Genomic DNA, 25,415 nt, shown 5'->3' on the forward strand with positions numbered 1-25,415 from the left:
TTCTTGTTTACAGGACAAGTTAGGTTCGTATTTGTTTATTCATAAGATAGGGAGAAATAATCCAAAAAAGTGAATTATAATAACTTAACAAATAGGGGATGTGTTGTGTTGTGTTGTAATAAATTGGGGTATTAACTCAATTTAATTAAAAATTTTGCCTAATATCTCAGAACTAAATAATTTTCAACTTAATTCTTAACCTATAATGTTTTCAAATTTTTTTAAAATTACTATGATAATAACTCTAAAATTTGCAATGAGAAAATAAAATCTTATTCTTTGTTTTCAATATTTTGTTTAAAATACTAGATGTTTTAAATTAATAACTATTGCAAATTTAATAATAATGTTTTAAAAAAAATTTCATCACTTTTGTATTAGGGCATAATTCATTTAAAAAGTGACTCAATTTAAAAAATAACATTTTTGTGAAAGTTGTAAACTTATTTAATTTTTTGAGTTAGTTTACATATAGTCTTCATCATACAGTCTCTATTTAAACACTGCTTATGCACGTCCATGCAACTATATTTTAAAAAATAAAAATTACAATTATATTATTTTTTAAAATAATATTATGATCCCTTTTTATCCTTAAAATCTTCAAATATAATTTTCTTATTTAAAATAAGTGTGCCAAAACTGTATATTTATATCAATAAAAAAATGTGATATTCATAATATTCTAATAATTTGTTCAGTTAAATTTTTCATTCTTTTTTTCTTTGGAATTTTTTCATTCTATAGATGTTATAAAAAAATATTATAAAATTTTGTTTGAAAACATATTAAATTTTCATATAATTGTTTAAAAAAATATTTAAAGATATGAACTTCAATTTTGTACATGATTTAATTCTACCATTGTTCATATTTTTTTTATTTGTCCTTATTTTCAATTTCAATATTAACTGATCAGTTTTATTCATAACTATTTCTTATTAAAAAAAAATATTTCATTCAATTTTTTTCTCATTCTATTTACTATCTTGTTGTCACTTTTTAACTATTTTTTTAAAGTTTTTAATTTATTTTTAAAAAAAAAATTGTTTTGCTGAAAGAACTATTAGTGAAATTCTATATTTTTTAAATTTTTTTAATAATTAAGGATGGTAAAAAAATAATAAAAAATGAAAAAACAATTCCAAATCTTTCTTGTTTTGAGGACAAGTTAGGTTTATATTTGTTTATTCATAAGAAAAAGAAAAATAATACTTGTTTGACTAAATATCTTCAAGTAAAAGAGTGAATTAAAATTTGTTGTGTAGTAGTGGACTAACAATAAATTAAAGTGTTTTTCCATTATAAAATTTTTCCATGTTAATTTAGTGTTATAAATTTCTTGCATATTATCAATCACTTTTTTATTGAGATTAAATAAAAATAATAGATCATGTTCACTGAGATTAAAAAAACTAATTAACAACATAGTTCTTGACATCTTGGATTTGTTGTATGTATGTTTTTTTTACAAATTTGTTACTTTTGCTTTTATTTGGTTGATCATCACTCAGCTTGGTATCAATTTGCTGTGTCCACGTTGTTCATCTGTTTGTGGTCCACTTCCTGGTACGTTCATTTTTATCTCATTTGAAAAAATATTATTCAATTTTTTTATATTCAAATAAGTGCACTTGTAATTAGGATTAATTGATGATATTAATTTGATTTGTTTTAATTTATGCATTAATAATTATTACAAATTTAATAATAATATTTATTAACACATAGTTCATTTAAATTTTTTTGTTTAATATATCAATTTTACATAAAATTGTATTAAGAATTAAAAATATAAAAAAATGAAATTTAAAATATTTTTTTAGTTAATCCTGAAGTTGTTAAGAAAAAAATTGTATGAATTGTTATAGTTAAGTGTTCATTTGGAAGCAAGTAACAAAAGATACTACATAATTTAGAGGGCCAAAATTATTTGAAGACTTAGAGGCTATCGGTTTCATTATATATAGGGTATTTACAAAAGATAGATCCTATATAATAGGAAACAGATAAATAAAAAAATATTCAAATGAGATATATCCTATAAACTAGGAAAGGAAACATATGTACAATCATTTAAAATCAAGGATAGAATCGGAAGAGGATTCTTCCTTATCACCCCCCTTCAAGCTGAGCGTTGTAAACGAAATCACGTGAAGTTTGTTACAGAAAAGTAGAAACTGAGGCTTGGTGACTCCCTTGGTAAATGAATCAGCAAGTTGAAGATGTGAGGGAACAAAGGCGACTTTTAGCGAACCATTGGCAATTAATTCACGAACAAAATGGTAGTCAATCGCAATATGTTTAGAGCGAGGTCGAGTGACAGGATTGATTGCCATAAAAATAGCACTCTTGTTGTCGCATAATATTTTCAGAGGGGAAGGCATTTGACGACGTAGATCACGGAGTAGCTGAACAATCCAAGCAACTTTAGCTGTAGCAACGGCTAAGGATCTATACTCAGCTTCGGCATTGGAGCGAGAAACAGTAGATTCTTTCTTGGAGCACCAAGAAACAAGATTAGCACCTAAGAAGATAACATAGCCAGTGGTAGATCGACATGTATCAGGACAACCCGCCCAATCAGCATCAGAATAAGCAAGCAACTCACGGGAGGAGGTGCGGTGAAGTTGGAGACCATGATGTACCGTGCCTTTAACATAACGCAAGATGTGTTTGAGTGCATGAAAATGATCTTCAGTTGGAGCATGCATGTACTGGCAAATGGAATTGACACTGAATGAGAGATCAGGCCGAGTAATTGTCAAATACTGTAGAGCTCCAGCAAGAGACCGAAAAAGGGTGGGATCCGAGAAGGGCTTCCCTTCGGTGGAGAGATGGTGACCAACTACAAAGGGAGTGGTAATGGGTTTGGTCCCGACCATGTCAGCACGCTGTAGTAAATCAAGAGCATACTTGATTTGGCTAAGAAATAAGCATTGGGAATTAGATTGAACTTCGACACCAAGAAAATAGTGTAGAGAACCCAAATCTTTCATAGCAAATTCGGTGGACAATCGTGTAATAAGAGTCTTTATCAAACTTGTCTCTGATACCATAAAGTGGTTCAATGACCCATGTAGAATGTGGCTGAAATCCTCAATGAAAAGTGAGGCTATCGGTTTCATTATATATAGGGTATTTACAAAAGATAGATCCTATATAATAGGAAACAGATAAATCAAAAAATATTCAAATGAGATATATCTTATAAACTAGGAAATGAAAGATATGTACAATCATTTAAAATCAAGGATAGAATCGGAAGAGGATTCTTCCTTATCATTCTTTATTAGAAGCTATTTTTGGAAACATATCAAATTATTCAAACAATTTAATTGAAATAACAAATTAAGTTATATTAACACCAAAAAATCACTCAGTTGACGAAATAAATGCCATAATTATTGAAAAATTTCCTGGTGATATGGTACGATATTATAGTTTCGATGAAACAATTGATGCATCTGAACAAAGTGTAATGGAATATTTTTTAAATACTTTAACACCAAATCGATTGCCACCACATGAATTATTGCTTAAAAAGAATTGTCCCATCATGTTACTTAGAAATATAAATCTTTCACAAAGGGAAAAGAGTTTTTATACCCAGAATTCCATTCTTACCAGATATAAATGAAAATAATGGTTTTCCATTTAAACGAACACAATTTCTCATCAAATTAAGTTTTACAATGACAATAAATAATCACAAGGACGAACATTAAATTCTGTCAGAATATATTTACCTGAATCAGTATTTTCTCATGGATAATTATATGTAGCATTATCAAGAGCCAAAATTGCCAATTCAGTAAAGATTTTTATAAGACCACCTACAATTAATAGCTATGAAAAAAATTGTACAAAAAATATTGTGTATAAAGATTTTTAAAAAATAACAAATTCATTATAATTCTATATAAATAGTGATATTTAATATGTTATTTAGTCTGCTCAATTGATTTTTTCAAATATTGTTATCATTTATACATTCTATTGTTTTTTTTTAATTATATTATACAGTTTATAATATGTATAGTAATACTTATCTATGTTCTAATTTTTAAACACAGCAAATATGCGAACCGTTTATGCATCAATCAAAGACATTACTCCAGCTACAAAAAATTGGAAAGTCAAAATGCTCGTTGCAGAAAAATCTCCAAAAAGGATTGCACGGAACTCAATAACAAAATATCAGAACTTCACATTGATAGATCTTCAGGTATGAATCATTTTGTATTTATTATATTTTTACATTTCAATCTATAAACATCTTTTCCTGTTGTATTTATTATATTGTATTTATTATTGATTTATAAATATTTATTTGTTTAAATTCAATTAATTAATTCTTCATTTTTTTTATAGGGAAATCGATTACAAGCAGTAATATTTGGTAAAGATATCGATTTGCGTGATGATACATTGCAGGTTTTTCAATCTTATTATATAGGCAATGCATATGTGAAAGCAATAGATCCAAGACCCAAAATCGAATTGCATGAATATCAATGGATCATCAATTCGAGAACAATTATTGAAAATGTTGAAGATAACGAACCAGTGCTAAAGGCTCCAGAGTACAATATCATCCCTTTCAATGAGCTTGATGCTTATAAAGATACCGATTCTGAAATAGGTAATAACTATATAAATAATTATTATATATATATTTATATACTTTCGTTTCATTACGAACTAACAACAAATATTTTGATGAAATAGAGATTCTAGCCATTGTAATCCAAATGATGCCCCCAAGAGAAGTCAACACTGTTAATGGAAAGACAACAGTTCAAGATATACAACTTATCGTTGAGAGGTTTAAACATATCTCTAATTACCTTTATAACATTTTTTTATTTAACACATTATAATATTTTTATTGTTACAAATTTAATTCTATTTCTAATTTGTATAGCTTGAAGCCTTTACGTTTAACAATGTGGGCTCGATTTGTTGATGACGAGTGTCAACAAATTTCAAACATCATTGCAGCAAAACCGATAATTCTCGGAATGTGAATTAAAGTTGGCTCTTATAATGGTACTTTTCATTGAAAATAATACTTTTCTTAATTATTTATCTTCTATCTATATATTTGCTAACAAATATTTATAATGCAGGTCTTTCTTTATCATCACAACCGACAAGCGTGTTTACTATCGATCCTCTTTTAGCAGCTGCGGTTTCGTTACGTACATGGTAAATTATCTTTTTAAAAAAATTATTTTAATAATTAATTTTATAAAATCTAAATTATTTAATGTTTCATTCATTATAATATAATATCGTATAGTTTTAACATATATTATCCTTTTTTTACTACAAACATCGTTTTAATTATTGATGTAACTTCTTTTTACTACATACATTACTTTAATTATTAATATAACTTTTTAGGGCAACCCAAAATGATGCATTACTAGAAGAAATCATTGCCAAGGGTTTCAATACATCAACAGGATCGAGTTCAAGCAGTAGCATGCAGACAATAACAAAAATTTCTGAAATTGCTGAAATTATAGATTCTACAGAGGCAATGACGGTATAACTTTCTTTTTTAAAAGTAAATTATTTCTTTCTATTTAAATTCACTTTATTACTACATTGATATTAGAAATTTATTTTTTCATTTTTAATGCAGAAATCGACATTCACAGTTAAGGCAAAATTTTTATTACTTGACTTACATCAGCCGTTCTACTACATGTCCTGTGTTAACTGTAATAAAGCGACTGGATACGATTATAATGAAAATTTCTTGTGTTACAATTGCAAAAATATGAGCATCGGACAACCACGGTAAAAATTTTGTTTCAACACTTTAAATTATCATTTTTTACATAACAAATAAAATAATAATTATAAAAATTATGCAATAATAATATTCTCATTAATTATAGTTGTCGAGCATATTTGGAAATAGAAGATGACACAGGATGCGTAGCAATTGTTGCCTTTGGATTGGTGGCAGAAGAAATTCTGAATTCTACAGCAGTTGATCTACTTGAACACACGGGCGAGGTAAAAAATCTCTTTATAAATTTATTCAAAAAATCTATTATATTATGTTTTATATTTTTTGATTATTATAGGAACATCTACCATATTTAGCAAACATTGCAAGTGCAGTTTTAGAAAAAGAATGGATTATACACTTGCGTGCAGAAATGAATCAATATGGAGTATTACGCCAGAACAAGCTTAATGTTCTCTTCGTGGAATCTACAAATTAAGCTACGTTATAAATACTCTAAATCTTTTTTTGTTAAACTTATGACTTTTATTATTATATTTTTAAATAGAACACTGACTTGTATGTATAGTTTATATGTATAATTATATACTTAAATGTGACACTACCTTGTATATAAAGTTTATGTTTGCTTCTTTACTTTTGAACTCTGTTATAATTATATATTTAAATAGAATACCAACTTGTATGTAAAGTTTATATTTATCTTTTTTATTTGTATCATTTGGCTATACATATTGTGCATATTACCCTTAGCATTTATAGATAAATAGAAAGTAAATTAAAACTAGGTGAAAAAAAATTTAAATTTTTAATTTTATTGAATTAATAATTTAAATATTATCATCGCTCATGTTAGTTGTTGATAATATCTAGGCACTTTTAGGTATAGTTAACTGCTTTTAGTTGTTGTTGATCAACTTTTGAATAAATTTAGATTTTATTTTATCTATATTATTTTTTGCATGAACTTTCAAATTTGACATTTATGATTTTTTAATCCAACAAAAATTCTTAAATTTCTTTTTGTTAATATTTATTTTATTAACAACCAAACTTACACTCCAACACTAATCAAACGTTCTAATTTTATTTTATCAAAAGTTATAACAACATCAAATTTTATTTTACAGTCTAAATTGTGCCCCCCACTAGGCAAACGTCCAAAGGACGTTGCCTTTACTAGTATATATATATATATACACACACACACACTCCCATTGATTTTTTGACTTCTCGCACAAAAATACAAAAATGTAACCATTTACATTCTTGTGGACAATACAATAAGTTCTTCAAATCATAGAACATTTTTTTTTTAATGAGGAAAACTTATCTAAACATTGAAATGAAAAATAAATGGCAGAGAATCATAGACTTTGTGTCGTAATAAAATACGCCCCATGCACCTTTTCATTATGCTTTGTCGTAAAAATAGTTCTGCATGAAATCGCTTGAAAGCTCTTTAACCATTGTGCTTGACCAAGGAGGATTCACGGAAGGTATAAACAAACTACTTCTTCGCAAAACTGAGATTTCCAAAAATTTCAGATGGTGTTGACATTAACCATTCAACTAATGTGCCTATGGAAAACAAGCTACACAAAATTTTCCTGTCTTTTAAGCTGAAAACTTTAGGATTAGAACAATATCCGCTCTTGATAGATCTCTAATGCTTGAATGGTCTTTTCCATGAACAACTTCCGGTGCAATCTATACCTGCACATGCCCAGGAAGACAGCAATCACTAAGAGGAGAGGGGGGTCTCACTTTCAGAAGACGTAAAAGCCAAATTGCACAAAAAAATGGGAAAGTTCTCGGAAAACAAAAATAGTATGTGAAGACCACATACTTGATTGCGGCTTCAAGTGTCCTCGTAGGTTCTGGCATAGAATCTGTCGGTAGCAGCATGGGGGAAAATTAGAAACTTTAAATGTGTAAATATTATATTTCAGGGATATTAATAGTCTGCTAGATATCACAAGAGATATATAGCCAACTCCATTAGCTACCCATGTTCAGAATATTGGAGATTTTAACCATAACTCAAAGGCCAAAAGTTGGTAGGGTCCTACTATCAATGCAGTCACTAGTGTGAAGATTAGCACTGCAACCATACCTAGCAATTTCTGGTCTTGCTCAGAGGTAGTAGGAAATTCAGCCAACATTTGTTGGCATTCTTCCTGTAACTCTTTCACAGCTTTCCTTTCCATGCTTGGAATTGGGGGCACATCCCCATCTGACCAAGTAGGAATTGTTCTTGCTGCTGCTATGACCGCACCATCAACAAAACTATCTCCACTATTAGAAAGACGACCTGCTAGAAATTTTATTTGAATCATTTGGATAATAATTCCAGATTTGAAGTGCAAAAAGAATTAAATATCAAGCAAGTCATGAAATGAAAATATCAGATAATTCATACTGTTATGATAATACTCTTCAGGTAGGCCAGATATATTGAAGACTGACAAGAAGGAATCCAAATGAATATGTGCGTTGCCTGAGAACTGGATCACATCCCAAGGATTCTGTACAATCGAGCCATTAGAACTTAATTCCAAGAAAATTACCCCAAATAAAATATAAATTTTTAAAACAAATAAAGCTTTCAAAGCATTCTAAACAGAGGTGCAAGAAGAGGATGCAAGCATACTTCTAATCACAAGCACTCCACTAATTAAGAGGATTTTGGGTAAGAACATCAATCACATGCCATCAAAAAACTCATATGAAGCACTTTAGATTGATATAATTCACCAGTTGGATCGTTGCTAAGTTCATTATCTAATGGCTAGGTACATGTCTTGAAACTTGTGTAAGACATTCAAATGAAGGAGATCTGATAATAACCTTTTCCTATTTGACAAGATTTGCTCGTTTTAAAACATACCAGGGACAATATGATGAAATATTGCCAAAAGGTTAAGACTGTAAAATGATAGAAGAAAAAATAAACTGCCCAAGAAAATGTAACTCCTACAAGTAACATTCAGAAATAGCATGCGATATCATAAATCTGCTACATTATTTAGAAGTTAGAGCTCTAACTCAAAGATTTTCATACCATTTGAGGAAAAAAAGTAAAAAAGCCACCAATCCCAGGTACAGGTATCAAATGCCTTCTTCGTCTCAGGAAATAAAAAGAGTTGAGGGAGGAAATTTAATTTGTCATCTAGTATAATGTCACATAAAGATGTCCTTTGGTACTGATCTTAATTGAAAAAGGAAAAGGAAAAAAGAAACGAAAAGAAAAGAAAGAGAGTGAGTGGAGGAGGGGAACTGGTTTGACACAAATATATTTCCGTCTTTGCCCTTTTTTTTGTTTTGGGTGGGGGGGGGGGGGGGGGGGGGAATAGAAAGTATCATAACTTTAAAATCGAGACTTGACCATCCTGTCAGATATGATGAACCAGAGAAAATTCATCACTTAGCTACAGTTCAAGTTAGACTGATGTACACCACTAAAACCCAGTTTGAAACCAAGAGGGTAACATGGATTGGAAATTGATTCTAGGTACAAGTGCTTAGCATAACAGATATAAACAGCAGTCACTCAACTGTTTTATTCCATTATTTAGTGTTGCAGACCATACAATTGGACATCAACACACTCTCATATGCAAAAAGAAACCATAGTTTTAGTTTCCAAACAAGTTAGATTGCAAAATGATTACTGCTAATGATTTCATTGTTCACGGAGGTCAAAGTGCTGAAAATGTGACATGTAACTCAAAGGGCTCCTGAATGTTACACAATAGCATAGAATTTCTAATTTCTCGTTTAGTTGTTGCTAAATTTTCCAGGACCAGCCAATATTTGGTTGGTGCTGTATCCAAGGAGGTCAAGATATTTCACTCAGGCACCCCTTGAAAAACTATTGACCACCTTTTTCTTTTTCCTCCCTCCTATTTTAAGGCTTGAAACACTAGTCAACAGAAGTTCACATATAATTAGGATTCACAAAAAGCTATTGATAGTTTTTAAAAAGTTGCATGAAAAATTCACTATATCTGAAAAGAGCAATTATTTCCTTCTTCTTTCGACTTGAACAAATTGAATATTACTTTTCCTACTTGTATTACAATCTCAACTAGATTAGTGCCTGGTAACTGACATGCATCCAAAACAGGAAAAAGACAGTAGAGCTGAAAGAAAATACCACTGATGATGAAAATCCATATCTTTGCATGAACATGTCATTCTTCTGTCCACTCAGGTAATTGACAGTCATCTGTGTGAATTAATGAAATTAGGAGCAGATGGAGCAGCATTAAGAATTCTGTGTTTCTTTTCTACCTATTATAAGTGATAAGTTGTTCTACATGCAGAACACAAATAATAACATGAGTAAAATATTCAAAATAACTACCTGAAACAAAACCAATTCTAGTATATATAATGTCATACCATAATCTCAACATTAGCTTTATGCATACCGAATAGCTTTGAAAAGTTGATATAAGAGATTGCCTTGGGAGGTACATCATCCGGAGCTGTGTCAAAAGAGATTGTCTCGAGTGTGTTCGGATAATTTCCCTATTTTTCTGGATAGTGGTGTTATTCATGGGGATAGGAGGTATTTTAAGTTTGAAAACATGTGGTTAGAAGTTGATGGTTTTGTTCATAATGTTATTAGGAGTTGGTGGTCTTCTTATTAGTTTCATGGTTACTCCCAGTTTCATTCATGCTGGTAAGCTATAAGCATTGAAGCTTGACCTAAAGAAGTGGAATGCAGAAGTTTTTGGGGATATTATCAGTTAGAAAAATTCCCTAATGGCGGAGTTACATGACTTGGAGGTTGGGGAGGAGAATGGAGTTTAGTCTGAGGAGGTCTTTTTGAGAAGGGAAAAAAAAAAAAAAATCATTAGTGGCCAATCTTGAGAGGATGTTGTTGATGGAGAAGATTTCATGGCGGCAAAAATTAAGGGCTCTTTGGTCGAAAGAGAGGGATAAATGTACTAAATTTTTTCATAGAATGGCCAACTCACACTGGAGGAACAATGCTATTGAGATGCTTCAATTCAATAATTGTGTGATTTCATCTCCACCTGAGATTCAGGACCTTATTGTGCATTATTATGAAGGTCTTCTCACCAAGCCAACTTCTTGGAGGCCTAAACTTGATGATTTGACTTTTGATTCTCTTGATCCTCTTAGTGCAAGTTAGCTGGAGAGACCGTTTGATGAAGATGAGTTTTTCAGGTGGTTAGTGGGATGGCTAAAGATAATAAAGCTCCTAGTCCATTTTTCCAAGTTTGCTGGGAGATTGTGAAAGAAGATGTGATGTGGGTTTTTTTGGAGTTCTTTTCCTTTTAAAAGTTTGAATAATCATTAAGTGATACTTTCATTGCTTTCATTCCTAAGAAACCTGGGACTTTAGAGTTAAAGGATTTTCGTCTTATTAGTCTTGTAAGTGGGGTTTACAAGAGAATTTCGAAGGTACTTCCTAATCGTATTTGCAAGGTGATGGAACAAATTATTTCTAAGCCCCAAAATGCCTTTGTTTGGGGGAGACAAATCCTTGATTCGGTGCTTCTTGGTGATGAACTATAGATAGTCATATGAGGGAGGGTGTTACAGGTGTTCTTTGTAAACTTGATATGGAAAAGGCATATGATCACGTGAATTGGGATTTCCATTTTTTCATGCTTGGGAGATGCATTTTGGGGAAAGGTGGTGTTCATGGAATAGGCATTGTGTTTCTACTACCCGGTTTTCGGTATTGGTTAATGGTAACCTTGCTGGTTTTTCCATAGCTCATGGTTTTACATTTGAAACAATTTTTTTAATTGAAGAAACAAAAATCAAAACTCCACTCAGTGCATGTTTTCAGTATTAGGTTACACATGTTGTGATGAGTAACATAAATTTTAATAAAGGGTGCTATCCCAGTAAACAAGAAGTATACAAAGAGATCCATCTAACTAGCTATCAAGGCAGGAATGTAATAATATTCAAAATTGATCAATCAATTGAGCAGGTCACCCCACCAACATGGTATAGGTCTTGTAACAACTTTTGCTTTTATATTGCCCCAGCACTAAAGTCACGTCCTCACATAAAGGCCCATATTATTCTGAAGGGAAAGCAACTGCTAACAATGATCCTAAATATATATCTTGTAAAGTCATTCACTCTTCAGTGCAATAGCATAACTCCAGGTGGTACTCTTGTAATCTCCAGTGTTCTAGGGCTTTGCCTACAATGGGTCATTACAAAATATATTTGTACTGTTTAATTCACGTGCAAGCTCAGAGGCACAACTAATTGAAAAAAAAAAAAAAAAGTGAGTATAGGAGTGCTCAGTATCTGTCCTGGCCCTATTCGATAGCACATCAGGGTGTATCTCTGGTTCATCCTCCACAATACTGTGTATACACTGCCACTTTGTCTTCAGTCATTAGGACTATGAACAGATCAAGCTAATATTAAATAAAAATTAATAAATTCGGATCAAGAATATACATATAATGATTAATGACAAAGAGAACAGAGAATTCCAAACACTCTATTGGCTACTGCTTGCCTCTCGGTAAGTGAAGTTCCATTTTGAGTTCTATAAACACCGAGCTCAACAATGGTCAGAACTTCTATGTTTGGTTTCTAGCCATAGAAGGATAAATTATGCCACTTTATACAATAATGAACAGTGTTCATTCTTTTAAAATATAGTTTAATTGTACAATATTTCTTTATAAGTCTAATTGTACAATCTTTACCATCATGGATCCATGCTGTTAAGCCCATGTATTCATTTCCACTTGAAACATTTAACCCATGCAGAGAATTGATCAAATCAATATTTAATAAACATAAAAGATATTACCTCATCTCCTTTCTTAATCCGTTGCCCAGCATTTATCATCACCTCAAGCATACGATCCTTAAAACGCCAATGGAAAAAACAATTTGGCTGGAAGGAATGGTTTAGCATGTCTGCGAAAGTAAGCGCAAGTTGGTCAAACATATATCCAATGACAAACTAGCCAATCTACATAATAAATCTAGACATTTGAGAAAAATTGAGTCTGGCAATTTGCTTAGTTGTAGATAGTGAGACTACAGTTAAGAGTCCATTAAAGGAGAGAAACAACTGATCCAAAAAGGAGTCCTGGTATTCTGGCTTTACAAAGTGACAATATTTTTTCCTTTAGTCATCTTCATATGTGGTGTTGAATGTAAAACACTATTTTTAGGCTTAAACCCATATCGGTCCTTCGGTGTAACTGTCAATTTGGTCTTTTCATCTGAATAATTTAGCCCTTAGACTTCTGGATTGCATTCAAGGTAATTCCCCATCAAATACATCTTATACTGTATAGAAACATTAACTCACCCTAATGGCAAGTCTAGAAAACTTTCTATTTCAGTGAACATACACTTATTTTTTATAAGTGATTTTTATTTATCAAAAAAAAAATTTTTATAAGTGACTTTTTTAATAAGGGAACTTATACATGTTTTCAGGAAATGGAATATCACGGTCTTTAGAAATGCACAAGATTGAGGAGTTGACGCATTTTCAGAGTTTTATGACTTAGTATACTCTACTCGTATGAGAAGGGAAGTCAAAGTCAAGATTTTCTGGCATCACTTCCAGAAAGGGAAGTTCAACATCCACTCATTCTACCAAGTCATGAACACACATAATACAAATTCATTCCCATGGAAGAGTATTTGGACGACAAAGGCACTTCTAAAGGCAATCCTCTTTGTATTTACGGCTTCTTTGGGAAAGATCCACACACTTGACAATTTAAGGAATTGCCGAATCATTGTCATGGATTGGTCTTGTATGCGCAAAACAGTGGGGAGTTTGTTGATCATCTATTACTTCATTGTGAGATTGCCATGACCTTGTGGAATGAATTCTTCGCTTGGGTTGGACTAGCTTGGGAGATGTTGAGAAAGGTGATTGATCTTCTAGCTTCTTGGAGACGTCTTCAAGGTAATTCTCAGATTGTGGCAATATGGAAGATGGTCCCAAAATGCCTATGGTATATATTTAGAGGAAGAGGAATGAAAGAAGCTTCGAAGATCGAGAGTGATCAATGGATGAGCTTAGGGATTTATTTTTCAATACTTTATCTCATTGGTCAGCTGTAATTGATTTTGATGGAATGAACTTTCATGAATTTCTTGTATCACTAAACTAGCACGCGTAGGCAATGCTCTTGTATATGTCCTGTATACTTGGGCTTTTGCCTATTCTTATAATCAATAAAATCTTGTTTACCAATAAAAAAACATATTTTCAGGATGATTTCTGGTCGGACGCTTCATTCAACAATGATGCTTTTAATATCATATGTGCATAAAAATGGAAAGGACAAACTAATTCTGATTCAAAGGCACCAAAAGGAAAAGACTAGAATACCTTCACCCATAAAGTCAACGATCAAGGCAAATGCAGAACAGAGACATCTGAACTAGAAAATAAGATCAAACCAGGTATGAACCTAAATATCTGTTACATTATCTATCCCCACTGCTAGATTTAACGGGATTCCTGCATAACAGTCTGATGATCAAAGTACCATGTCTTCATTTTTTTTAATTTACAAAACTAAAAATTGAATTCCATGCACAAGATTACATGACTCCTTTATCAATTATCATATTTATAAAATTCTGTTACAACGAAAAAATATCTTATCGTGAAATAGAACACAGTTGATTGTTAGGTTTTAACTTTACAGCATACAATTATCGTTGGCAGTTTTTTTTTTTTTTTTTAAAGAAGATTTTATTCATATGAATGAAATAGGCATAGCCCGTGTACGCAGGAAGTGTACAAAAGAACACCTAATTACATTCTAGCTAAGGAAAGAAAGTCATGGACATTGTTTCCATTAAGTACAATGGCTGAAAACCACAGCATTAAAGCGCGCATAAAAAAATTCTGAAGCTCCTCCATTGGCAATATACTAGACAAAATGATTAGAAGATTTTTTTACATGGATAGAAGCTTACCAGCATAAGGAATTAGCATATTTGAATCTTGAACTAGTGCACCAATCCTCAATTGCATGTTAATGCATCGTGATTGTGCTGTACCCACCGCCCAGATGAATCTCTCAGGATCATTGGCAAGGCGCTTGATTTTAAGGGGTACACCTGAGTGCTGATCACATGGATACAAATATCTTTAATGATATTTCAATAAGATACTGGGGTACATAATAGCAAAGGATAAACAGAATGCTTGCTACAGTACAAGGCAGACATGTTTATACGAACCCAGTTCTTTTCCCAAAATTTTAATGCTCGGTGTCGCTGTTCTCTCATAGTTGAAGCAAGCTTAGGATCCTGAAGCTCCAAAAGCTCCTCCTATTACATATGTAGAGCAAAAGGGAAGAGCAACATGGCTATAAATTTTTTTATAAGGCTGTAAGAAAGGAATTATTAGAAAAACTGCAAATAATCATAAACCTGAATTTTAGAACTGCACTAAGAGACTGACTACTGGTCAAAAACGTACTTAGGCTCAAGTGTATAAGAGACACCTCTAATTCATGTTCATGTGAAATTTCTGTGATAAGGACCTCTATGCCATTAGCAATGTGAAATTTCTCCGATAAGGATTTCTAAGTCACGCACCTCTGTAGCTAAAAGCAAGCTAGTGCACTCCTCTGCACTAGGTAAAAAGTCACCATACAACCTCCAAAAGTTATTCTCCAGATCAAATGCATATAAAAGAAGGCATGCTAATCGTAGGTCCAAATCTGTCTGCCACAAAGAGTAAGCTAATATAAGACTACAAGTAGTCAATCCAAAAAATTAAAAGAAAAAACAAAAGGATACCAAGTGAACATTCATTCCAATTGGTAAGCAAGCTCGTTCACCCATTGACCAAATTGAACAAATGAATATATCAAATGCTGGGCTTACAGTCAAAAAATACAATTACCTCTGGATTGGTTGAGTTTATAATATCAAATATAGGATGACCCACTGGTATTATGTCTGGAAAGAACATCCATGGGAGCTTTTGGCTTATGGTTAACATTAATTCCAGTGGAATTTCCATAATTACCTGCACAATATAGTAAAACTTCATTTACTGTAGAATACTCGAAATGAGGCTCCAAGATTAACCATGACAACAAAAAAACATTATGAGTCTTGTAAAATTATGCAAGAAAGAAACCAATAACTAACTCGAAGTTCACTTAACAGACACTCTAATGATCAGGAAGCCATAATACAATCAATAAACAGTCTACACAACTCACTCTGGGTCGGCGAAGTGGCTCAACATCTTTGGATGCATAAACTCCAAATCCATCTGGCCCTTCTTTAAATTCAATTCCATAAGCTCTCATGCTCCTTACATACCCTATCTTATAGAAGTCAGGGTCTGCTGGCTCCAACTGTGTGGAGAAAAAATGTGTTTATAAGTCAACTAATCAATTATAGAGCAATGAAAAACAAGATACCAAGAAAAGTCCCCACATCAAAATGGAATGTGTTATAATAGATATACTGCTCTGTCAGTATATCTCCGTGGACTGACATTTTCTGTCGGGTTGGTTTGTCTTGGGTTATTCCTAGCAAAATAGTGGATCTTTTTTTCCTCTTGGGATACTTGGAGTACGCATTTGAGCACTTTCATAAAATTTTGTTTAGATATAAGAAAAACTATCTAACCTTGAAATTAGTATATGTTCTCTATTTCCAACGAACCCGAAAGTTCGTCGTGCTGCACATATAAGCTTCGAAAGAATGTACTGTCGGCTTTCAAAAGTCCAGTCCAACGTTCTTACCCTTGCGTTCTCTCAGAAAGTGAACAGCAAGTAAATGAAGAAAAGAGACGTAATTTTACCTCAGAGGGCGATTCTTCAACTTGGGGAGTTTGGAATATCGGATAAGGTGGAGTCTCGGTGGTTCCTTTAATGGCTTTAACCAGATTTTGGGTGTCAGTAGCAAAAGAGAAACTGGGTCTTCGTGACCACCCATGGTGGAAATTCTTCAACTGCTTCACATAGAAATCAAAATTAGGCAGAAAAAACCGACATAAAGAGTATGCGCGAGTGTGTGTACAGAGAGAGAGAGGACCTTCGAATTGGAGATGAAGCAATTGGCGGGATTGTAAAGAGGAAGAGAGGAGGCCATTAGTGGGAGGCGAGAAAGTTCAGTACATGGTTTTGTTTACTGTGTTTAGCGATATGCCGGCAAAGACGAGCATTCCGGTTACAAACTTACAATTTCAAATAAACCTTATCCGCTTCCCTTGTCCGACTATTTTAACTTTTTGTTTTTATATTTTTTTTATGATTATTATTATTTTTTTGGGCATACCATATTATTTATTATTTTAGAAGTGTTAGATCCACGAAAAATGATTTTATAAAAAGAAATTTATAAATTTTATTATATCTATCAGATTTATTTTGTAATAAAAATTATAATATAATATATTATATCAACACCCATTAATTTATAAATTTCTTTTTATTAAATTTATTTGTAAATGAAGCATTTCTCTTACTTTCTATATTAAATTTGACTATAACTAGTAAGATTCACATAACTAATATCTGACCCATTAAAAATTCAATTAATAATTGGGTGGTATAAACCCATTTAGCTCTTTTTTTTTTTGTTTTAAAAAAAGATACTACTACATTCGTAAAAACAAAATTCACAAAATAATCTCACAAATTGATGTGATTTTATTTGATCCGTTAGATTAATTTTATAATAAAAATAACTTTACAATTTGACTAACTACATCAAGTCATATTAATTTATAAGATTATTTTTATAATCTCTTTGTGGTTAGAATATTTTATAAAAAAAAATACTTGAGAACCTAATTCCACAATTGAGTGGGATTTTTTTATTTTGACTCAAAAGGATCATTTTTCTAATTTGTTGCTCGTAATACTAGCGGTAACCATGTTAATCAAGCCCTTCTAGCTAAACAAGTTTGGAGATTACTCACTCAACCATCATCTCCGACAGCTAGAATTATGAAAGCAATCTATTTCCCTAACTCATCTATATTAGAGGCTAAACTGGGTTCAAGACCCTCATTTGTTTGGAGGAGCCTATACTCAGCTCTTGGGATAGCAAAAGCAGGATATATATGGAGAGTAGAAGATGGAAAGAAAATAAATGTGTGGATTGATAAGTGGATACCAGCAACAGATATGGCAACATTCAATCTCCAATGAGAATTCAGCTAGAAAACGTTAAAGTTGAAGCTTTAATTGATCACAATAAAAGGTGGGACTTGCAATTACTAAAAGAGGTGTTTAAAGAGGAATAGGTTAAAGAGATTCTCAAGATACCTGTGTCACAGTATATTAGTGAAGATAAACAGGTATGGAGAGCCACAGCAAATGGAGAATTCTCTATGAGAAGTGCATATCACCTGTCAGGTAGTAGCAACAACAACAAATAGGGAATCATCAAATAAAAGGGATGACAAACAACTATGGAAAATATGGCAACCGAAAACAAAAATCCAACAAAACAGAATTTACACAGTAGAAATGTTACAATAGACACATTATATCCTATCTGTCAAAATGAAATTGAAATAACTGCTCATATTCTTTGGTCATGCCCATCTACACAAGATGTTTGGGGGTTGGGAAACATGCAAACATAGAAAGCTTCCATTACAAGTGAAGATTTTGATTCCATTTTCCTTCACATGATTTGCAAAACAAATCGTGAAGAAATTAATCTATTTGCTGAAATAGCAAGGGCCATAAGGCATAGGAGGAATCAATGGATTTTTGAAGGGGCTTTCTTATCTCCAGAAGCACTAATTTATAATGCCAAGCAAGCACAACAAGATTACAAGCAAGCACAAGATCACCAAGAAGGCAAGCATAGAAGGATACAGTATCAAGTCAATGCACAATGAACTGCACCACCAAATACATGGCTAAAACTTAACTATGATATAGCTATTAGAGAGGAAGAATACAGAATTGGAGTGGGAGTGGTCATCCGAGACAGCGAAGCTGAAGTCTTAGCTACCTTAATGCAACCAATTAACTTTTGTTTAAAGTCAGACATTGCAGAAGCCAGGGGTCTATGCACAGCAACAAGAATGTGTAAGGAACTAAATCTGCAAGATGTCATTTTCGAATGAGACTCAAGCCAGGTAGTAAATGCTATGAGACAATACACAAAATAAAATGGGACCCTAAGCTGTTTGGTGGAGGATACTAAGGCCACACTGTTAGGTACAAGTTGGATAATTTCAAAAAAAAAAAAGGTACAAGTTGGATGATCCAACATGCATGTGAAAAGATAAGCTAATAAAGTAGCACATCAATTAACCAAAAAAGCAGTGTCTTTGAGTCAAGAAACTTTTCATATAAGCTATTTAGATCCTTATATTGTGTCTCTTGTAATCGCTGAAGGCCATAACACTTGTTGAAATTAAAAAAAATCATTTTATTTTCAACAAAAAGAAAAAAGCGGTAACCATGTTAACACCAATAATATTACGTCCCATGTCCTTAATCATGCAAACTCTATTTTATTTTATTTTTTGATAGCAAACATAAACTTTATTGCAAAGAATAGCTTACAAATATTGTCAGTCTAGGTGACCTGAGCAATAACACTAGGGTAGATCCTCACTGGACACTAATGTCAATTCCATTCCAAGCAAATTTTGCAAACCTATGAGCAACTTTATTTTCCATTCTTCCAACATGATAAATGTTACAGCTATGAAAATTCTGCATCAGCTATTATTTTGCCCAGCAAGACATAGAGTATGTTGTGAGTTGAAACTCTTTCATTAACGTTAATGAATCACTTTCTACTATCAAATATTTTATTCCTAAATGAACACTTAGCTGTAAGCCTCTAAGTATTGCTAGAAATTCAATTTCAATATGATCATTCACCTCAATCTCCCTTTTACTTGCTGTCATTATCACTTCCCCTTGATCATTTCTAAGAATGATTCCGACACCAACATTATGTTGTTCAGCAAACATGGTTCTATCCACATTTAGTTTCATAGTCCCTTAAGGTGGAGGCTCCCATTTGCAACAACTCTTGTTCATCTTAATAGGCATTACTTTCAGTTCTTTATAATTGTTCTGTATTGCAATGGCATGACTAATTGTTTGATTTGGTGCCAAGGTTTTGTGCTCCTAAATCAGTTGATTTCTTCTATACCAGCAACTCTAAGCTATAACAAAAGGAAAATGCTAGTAGAGTCCCTCAAACTTACCGCTTGATTATTTTAAATTTTTATTTATTTATTTTTTACCTAATGATTAAGTGATTATTAGGTATTTTTTTTCTTTTATTTTCCTTAATGATTAAGAATGTTAAAAAATTTTGAAAAGAAAATATAAGAAAAAAAATTTAAATACACTAGCGGGAGTGCCCGTTGGCAATATCCATAAGAAAAACAACTCTACTAACTCTTTGCTACATTGCTCATTAACTTGGCTTGCAATCTCCACAAAATCCTGTTGTAGCATAGAGAATTGCAATGTGGGAAGGTATTTTTTCCAACTATCTTAAAGTGTAGGGCAGTACAAGAGGGCATGGGTCGTGTCTTCCACTGCATCTAAACAAAACTGGCATTTATCCTCATCTATAACCTTCCTCTTTATTAGGTTATGTCTTGTTGGTAGCCCCTCTTTACAAGCTCTCCAAGCAAACGCTTTAACATTATTTGGGATTTGCATTCTCCAAATCTCTTTTCAAATTTTCTTCTGTCTCCCAACATTTGAACTCCTTCTTGTATCATCTTCAACTTTCTATCTTTGAATAGTCTATAAGCACTCCTAATACTAAACATGCTATTATGCTCAAGTGTCCATGTAAGAGTGTCTTCATTGTCCCTTGGACTGAGTATGATCTTCAGAACCTCATTTGCAGCATTGGAAGTAGTAGGGTTCTCACCTTTTCCACATCCCACCATTTAGTGTGATCATCTATAGGATTATCCGCTATGTTAGAAGTGAGCTTGGCATACCCTTCCCTAAGACAATGTTGCAGGCTTCTAATTCAAGGAATCCAGTGATCAATCCATGTCTTGATAGTATGCCCATTGCCCACTCTCCACCTAAAACCAAGGATTTGGTTGTTTTTTACCTCCCAGATACCCCTCCAAACATATGAATGATCGTGACCTAATTTTGGCCTAATTTTGAGTTTAGGAAGCTACCATCAGGAAAATATTTAGCCTTGAATATTTTGTGAAGTAGTGTGGATTTTTCATTCATGATTCTTCATCCCTGTTTTTCCATAAAAGCATCATTAAAAGATCTTAGGCATTTGAATCCCATACCACCATCATGTTTTGGCTTACACATTTTCTTCCAATGGATTGAATGAGTTTTGTGTTCTTGTTGTTTCTGTCCCCACCAAAAATTAGTCATCATTTGCTCCAATTCCTTACAAAGAATGCTAGATAACTTAAAACAGCTCATAGAATAAGTAGGCATTGAGAGAGCCATTGCCTTTATTAACACCTCTCTTCCTCTTTGGGATAACAATTTCTCTTTCCAACTCTGAAACTTCTGCCGCACTCGATACTTTATGTTTGAAAAACCCTTAGTTTTAGCCCGACCAATTAGTGGGGATAGTCCTAAATACTTGTCTTATTGTTGGAAGTTTTGGACATCCCAAAAGGATAAGAACTCCTCCTAAACCTCCTTGCCAACATTCTTGATAAAAACCATACCTATCTTCTCTTTGTTAATTCTTTGTCCTAAAGTATTTTCATATATCTCAATTAATTTTTGTAATATCTCATTCTCCTATTTTTAGCTTTATAGAATAGTACAATATAATCTGCAAAGTGGAGATGAGTTACTTTAGGGCCTCCTCTATAAATCTTTATTCCAGAAATCTGCTTGCTTGATTGAGCTTATTGTAGGAGGGAAATCAATCTTTTTGTACAAATCAAAAACAAGTAGGGTAACAAGGGGTCCCCCTTCCTTAGCTCTCCACCAAGTATTATCGGGCCCTTTGGTTCTCCATTGATCAATACAGAAAAGGATATAGATTTAACATAAAAAATTACAAGTTAGATCCACTTGGCATCAAAATCCATTCTGTGTATAACTTCCTTTAAATAATCACACTCTAATCGATCATATGCCTTACTAATATCTAGTATTATATGGCTTACTAATATCTAGTTTAATAGACATATAACCTATTTTTTTCCAACTCTTTTTTATTGTATAAAATGAATAATCTCATAGGCTACTAATATGTTATATGTATTTAGCCTACTTGGGAAAAATGCACATTGAGAACTAGAAATAACAGATTGAAGCACACGTTTAAGCCTATTAGCTAACACTTTAGAAATCAACTCGTAAATCACATTACATAGACTTATAGGCCTAAAATCTATTATTCTATCAGGTTTCTTCTTCTTAGGGATCAAAGTGATAAAAGTCTAATTAAGGGAAAGAGGGAATGTACCATTGTTTAGGATTAAGGAAAGGAGGGAATGTACCATTTTTTAGAGCATGTAGTATAGTAGTAGTAATTGATTTGCCAACAACCTGCCAATGAGTTTAGAAGAAAATTGTTGCCATGCCATCTGGACTTGGAGCTTTAGTGAGATTTATTTGTTGTAAAGCTATCTTTACATCTTTTTTTGTGAATGTCTTAGTGAGCTCTTCATTCATATCTTCTGAGATCCTACCTTTTAAGCCTTCAAGGAAATCGAAATCTCTGCTCTGTCTGGAGGAAGTAAACAAAGATTGGAAGTAGCCTAGAATAACCTTGTCCATTTGTTCCTCAGTCTACCATTGTCCTTCATCATCCTTTAGGTTGATAATGAAATTCTTTCATCTTCTTTGAGATGCATTTTTGTGAAAGTAGTTAGTGTTTTGGTTCCCAACTTATAACCAAAAAGCCTTTGATCTTTGTCTCGATAGTATTTCCTCCATTTCCAACCAACACTGCAAAGTATCTCTATCTTTTTGGTGCTCCTGTATTCTCAAACAATGAGGATCAGTAGTTTAGAGTTGTTGAAGTTGAAATCTCAATTGTTTAATCTTTTTGTGGACTAAGTTATAGGTTGAAATTTCGTTTATCACACTTCTCATTTCTACTCTAGTAAGACCCTTACACCAAGAATCTGCAATTACTCTCTCACAATCTTCATGATCTACCCACAGTCCCATATAGCTTCGAATCTAAATAACTTATCTCCTCTTCTATTGCAATGGTCACCATATTTATGTAAAATTATAGGCACATTATCCGAGTGAGTTGCTATTCCATGTATTACTCTTGCATTGGGAAGAGGTTATTCCATAGGTTATTGGCCAAGAATTTGTCCAACCTTTCATTAATGCTATAATTCTTCTCTCCTCTATTACTTGTCCTACCTTCATAGCCCATGTCACTTAATGCACAACCATCCATCATATTACTAAACTCCATTATTTGTCTTTCTGGTCTCTCTTGTTCTCCCTTTTTCTCCTATCTACACATAATTTTATTGAAATCCCCAAAGACTAGCCATACTTGATCACCCCTCCCCCCATCTTTTAAAGCATTAATCAATCTCCATATTTTATGTCTTTTTGTTGTATCTGGGTGACCATAGACACCTGTAATTTGTCAGTCCTTACCCTTTCCCTCCTTAGTTATTCTAGCATCAATGAGATGTTTGGAAAAGTTTTTAACATTGATTAAGATTTCCCTTTTCAATATTAAGGCTAGACCCCACTTGTACCTTCACTATCCACAGCCAAATAGTCTTCAAACCCTAAGCTGAATTTTAAAGTTCCCATTTTCCTAGCAATCACCTTTGTCTCTTGTAGAAACAAAATGTCGAGATCTTCCTTCTTAACCAAGTCACAAACAACACGAATTCCTTGTGGGCTCTCAAGACCACGAGAATTCCAACTTATGAGTTTCATTGCTCTCAATGGGATTGGGAATCAGCCTCCACTGATAGTTTCTGATTGTATTGCTCCTCTCCCATCTCCTCTATTTCTTTTTATTGTGTCTCCGTGGGTTTACCTATGCATTGTTCACTTCCTTTCTCTTCTTCAATTGACTAGCTTTCTTGTTTGAATCATGATTATTAACAGACAATTTTGTTAAGTGTCATTTCTTACCAACTGTGGGCTTTTTGGTCACAATCAATTGGGCTATTGGGTTGTCCTCATAGGCCTTATCCATAATGATCTTAATGTATGGCTTGCTTTCCATCCCCTCTTTTTGCATGATATCATTTAAATTAGGTAAGGACAGACTTCTGTTTCCAGTTACAACGTCTGTTACAACTATTTTCTTCCTGCTCTCCTCAACAATTACGGGATTTGGCTTATCAACCTTAGAAGGAAACTTTCTTTTCTCCATTAATTGCCTTCCTTCTCCTTGTAATCCTCCTTGAATTTTGCCATGAATATTCTCAAAATCCAATATGATATCTCTCTCAACCATTTTTTTAGTTGATGATCGTGCATCTTTCCAATCTGGCCTTGGCGATCAAAATGGTGAGGAATTCTGATCATGATTAACATGTTGCTTATGAAAATCCTTCCACTTGCCATCAACACTCTCTAGATCCATCCATTGACCAATCAGGTGTCAATCTTCCTGAAAATGATCCCTCTGGGTTAGCCATGCAATGCAATCTCGATAGCCATGTCCCAGTCTTCTACAAACATAGCAAAAGTTAGGGAATCTTTCATACGCAAAATGAACCCAACAAGACCCACTTTGCCAACAATTAATCTGGTTTCCCCGCAATAGAAATTTGGTGATATCAAGACTGTGATAATCCGCTCCTTCTTTCTTCTTTAATTATGAGTTTCGATCTACGCGTCAAGCCTCGATGGCATGTTTTAAAAAATATCAAGCAGATTTTAAATCAAATTCGATATTTTAAAGCTTACGAGTATTTTAAATATTCTAAAAATATTTATAAGTGATATTTCCAGTGTTATTGGATTAAACTTGTTTTTAAAATAACACAATTATAATATTTTTATGAGTTATGAAAATATTATAATTGTGTAAAATTATTTAAATAAAATATTTTAGTCATTCAAAAATATTCCTCTCAATGTTTTATTTTTATTTTAAATAAAACACTTACGTATTTTCAAATCAGTTTTTAAACTCACCGTTAGATCGTTTTGTAGATCCCGAAACGAATGACCTGAATTAAATACCCAAACCCTTACCTTTTTTCCCTCACTTTTCTCTTCTCTCTCTCTCTCTCTCTCTCTCTCTCTCTCTCTCTCTCTCTCTCTAAGCCCGATGCACGGTTTCTCCTTCTTCATCATGAGGTTCCTCCTCCAGCCCACCTCCACTACCAGCTGCCCAGCTCCCCCTCTCACCAGCCAGTCCATCCCCACTGGTGGTGAATCCCACCGGCAACCCATTCTCTCTCATTCTCCATTCAACCAAATGGGTATGAAAACTCATTTATCTCCTTGTCCCACCGTCGTACACAACCAGCTTGGCCTCTGACTACCACCAACGGAATCCTCACTCTATGGGCTTCATTTTCATGGTCTCCTTTTCCCCTACCCCTCTCTCTCTCTCTCTCTCTCCAATGGGTCACACGCACACACACACAGAGTTTCACCACCGTGCATGGCTATCCATGCCACCTTACCACCACCACCATAATCCTCTCACCATCACGACCTTCACCAACCATTTTCAT

The 25,415-nt window shown here is 33.1% G+C and overlaps 3 protein-coding genes across 6 annotated transcripts; 1 reads left to right on the top strand and 2 right to left on the bottom strand.

Annotated features, from left to right (window-relative positions):
- Positions 1 to 2,072: 2,072 nt before the first annotated feature.
- Positions 2,073 to 3,059, bottom strand: LOC122276889 (uncharacterized mitochondrial protein AtMg00810-like). The gene has a single exon (XM_043086784.1). It carries the CDS (start codon positions 3,057 to 3,059, stop codon positions 2,073 to 2,075), a length of 987 nt encoding a protein of 328 aa, XP_042942718.1.
- A 1,022-nt stretch (positions 3,060 to 4,081) lies between these two features.
- On the top strand, positions 4,082 to 6,245 carry LOC122276890. The gene is made up of 8 exons (XM_043086785.1): positions 4,082 to 4,228; positions 4,375 to 4,645; positions 4,732 to 4,828; positions 4,928 to 5,026; positions 5,410 to 5,554; positions 5,654 to 5,811; positions 5,913 to 6,033; positions 6,105 to 6,245. The coding sequence occupies exons 1-8, from the start codon at positions 4,082 to 4,084 to the stop codon at positions 6,243 to 6,245; spliced, it is 1,179 nt and encodes a 392-aa protein (XP_042942719.1).
- A 941-nt stretch (positions 6,246 to 7,186) lies between these two features.
- Positions 7,187 to 16,991, bottom strand: LOC122277285 (protein PLASTID TRANSCRIPTIONALLY ACTIVE 14). Of its 4 annotated transcripts, none has more exons than XM_043087232.1 (13): positions 16,826 to 16,990; positions 16,593 to 16,745; positions 16,003 to 16,140; positions 15,678 to 15,803; positions 15,368 to 15,496; positions 15,008 to 15,097; positions 14,741 to 14,891; positions 12,594 to 12,703; positions 9,927 to 9,998; positions 8,190 to 8,295; positions 7,884 to 8,084; positions 7,617 to 7,659; positions 7,187 to 7,483 (listed from the first exon to the last, which is right to left on the bottom strand). In XM_043087232.1, the coding sequence occupies exons 1-13, from the start codon at positions 16,880 to 16,882 to the stop codon at positions 7,405 to 7,407; spliced, it is 1,455 nt and encodes a 484-aa protein (XP_042943166.1). In that variant the 5' UTR covers positions 16,883 to 16,990; the 3' UTR covers positions 7,187 to 7,404. The 4 variants fall into 4 exon arrangements, with proteins under 4 accessions (XP_042943166.1, XP_042943169.1, XP_042943168.1 ...); XM_043087235.1 differs by having other exon boundaries at positions 7,884 to 8,081; positions 16,826 to 16,989; XM_043087234.1 differs by having other exon boundaries at positions 16,593 to 16,742; positions 16,826 to 16,988.
- Positions 16,992 to 25,415: the final 8,424 nt, after the last annotated feature.

Source organism: Carya illinoinensis, chromosome 9, assembly GCF_018687715.1.
Source record: "Carya illinoinensis cultivar Pawnee chromosome 9, C.illinoinensisPawnee_v1, whole genome shotgun sequence".
NCBI lineage: Eukaryota > Viridiplantae > Streptophyta > Magnoliopsida > Fagales > Juglandaceae > Carya > Carya illinoinensis.

Bases quoted from the DNA above. Each gene is read 5' to 3' on its own strand.
- LOC122276889 (XM_043086784.1), bottom strand. From the start codon at position 3,059: ATGGTATCAGAGACAAGTTTGATAAAGACTCTTATTACACGATTGTCC.
- LOC122276890 (XM_043086785.1), top strand. From the start codon at position 4,082: ATGCGAACCGTTTATGCATCAATCAAAGACATTACTCCAGCTACAAAA. The intron at 4,829-4,927 runs GTTTAAACATAT...TAATTTGTATAG, and splicing joins ATACAACTTATCGTTGAGAG to CTTGAAGCCTTTACGTTTAA. The intron at 5,555-5,653 runs GTATAACTTTCT...TTTTTAATGCAG, and splicing joins ATTCTACAGAGGCAATGACG to AAATCGACATTCACAGTTAA.
- LOC122277285 (XM_043087232.1), bottom strand. From the start codon at position 16,882: ATGGCCTCCTCTCTTCCTCTTTACAATCCCGCCAATTGCTTCATCTCC. The intron at 16,746-16,825 runs GTCCTCTCTCTC...TTCTATGTGAAG, and splicing joins GCTTCATCTCCAATTCGAAG to CAGTTGAAGAATTTCCACCA. The intron at 14,892-15,007 runs GTTCGTATAAAC...CCATGTGATCAG, and splicing joins AATTTTGGGAAAAGAACTGG to CACTCAGGTGTACCCCTTAA.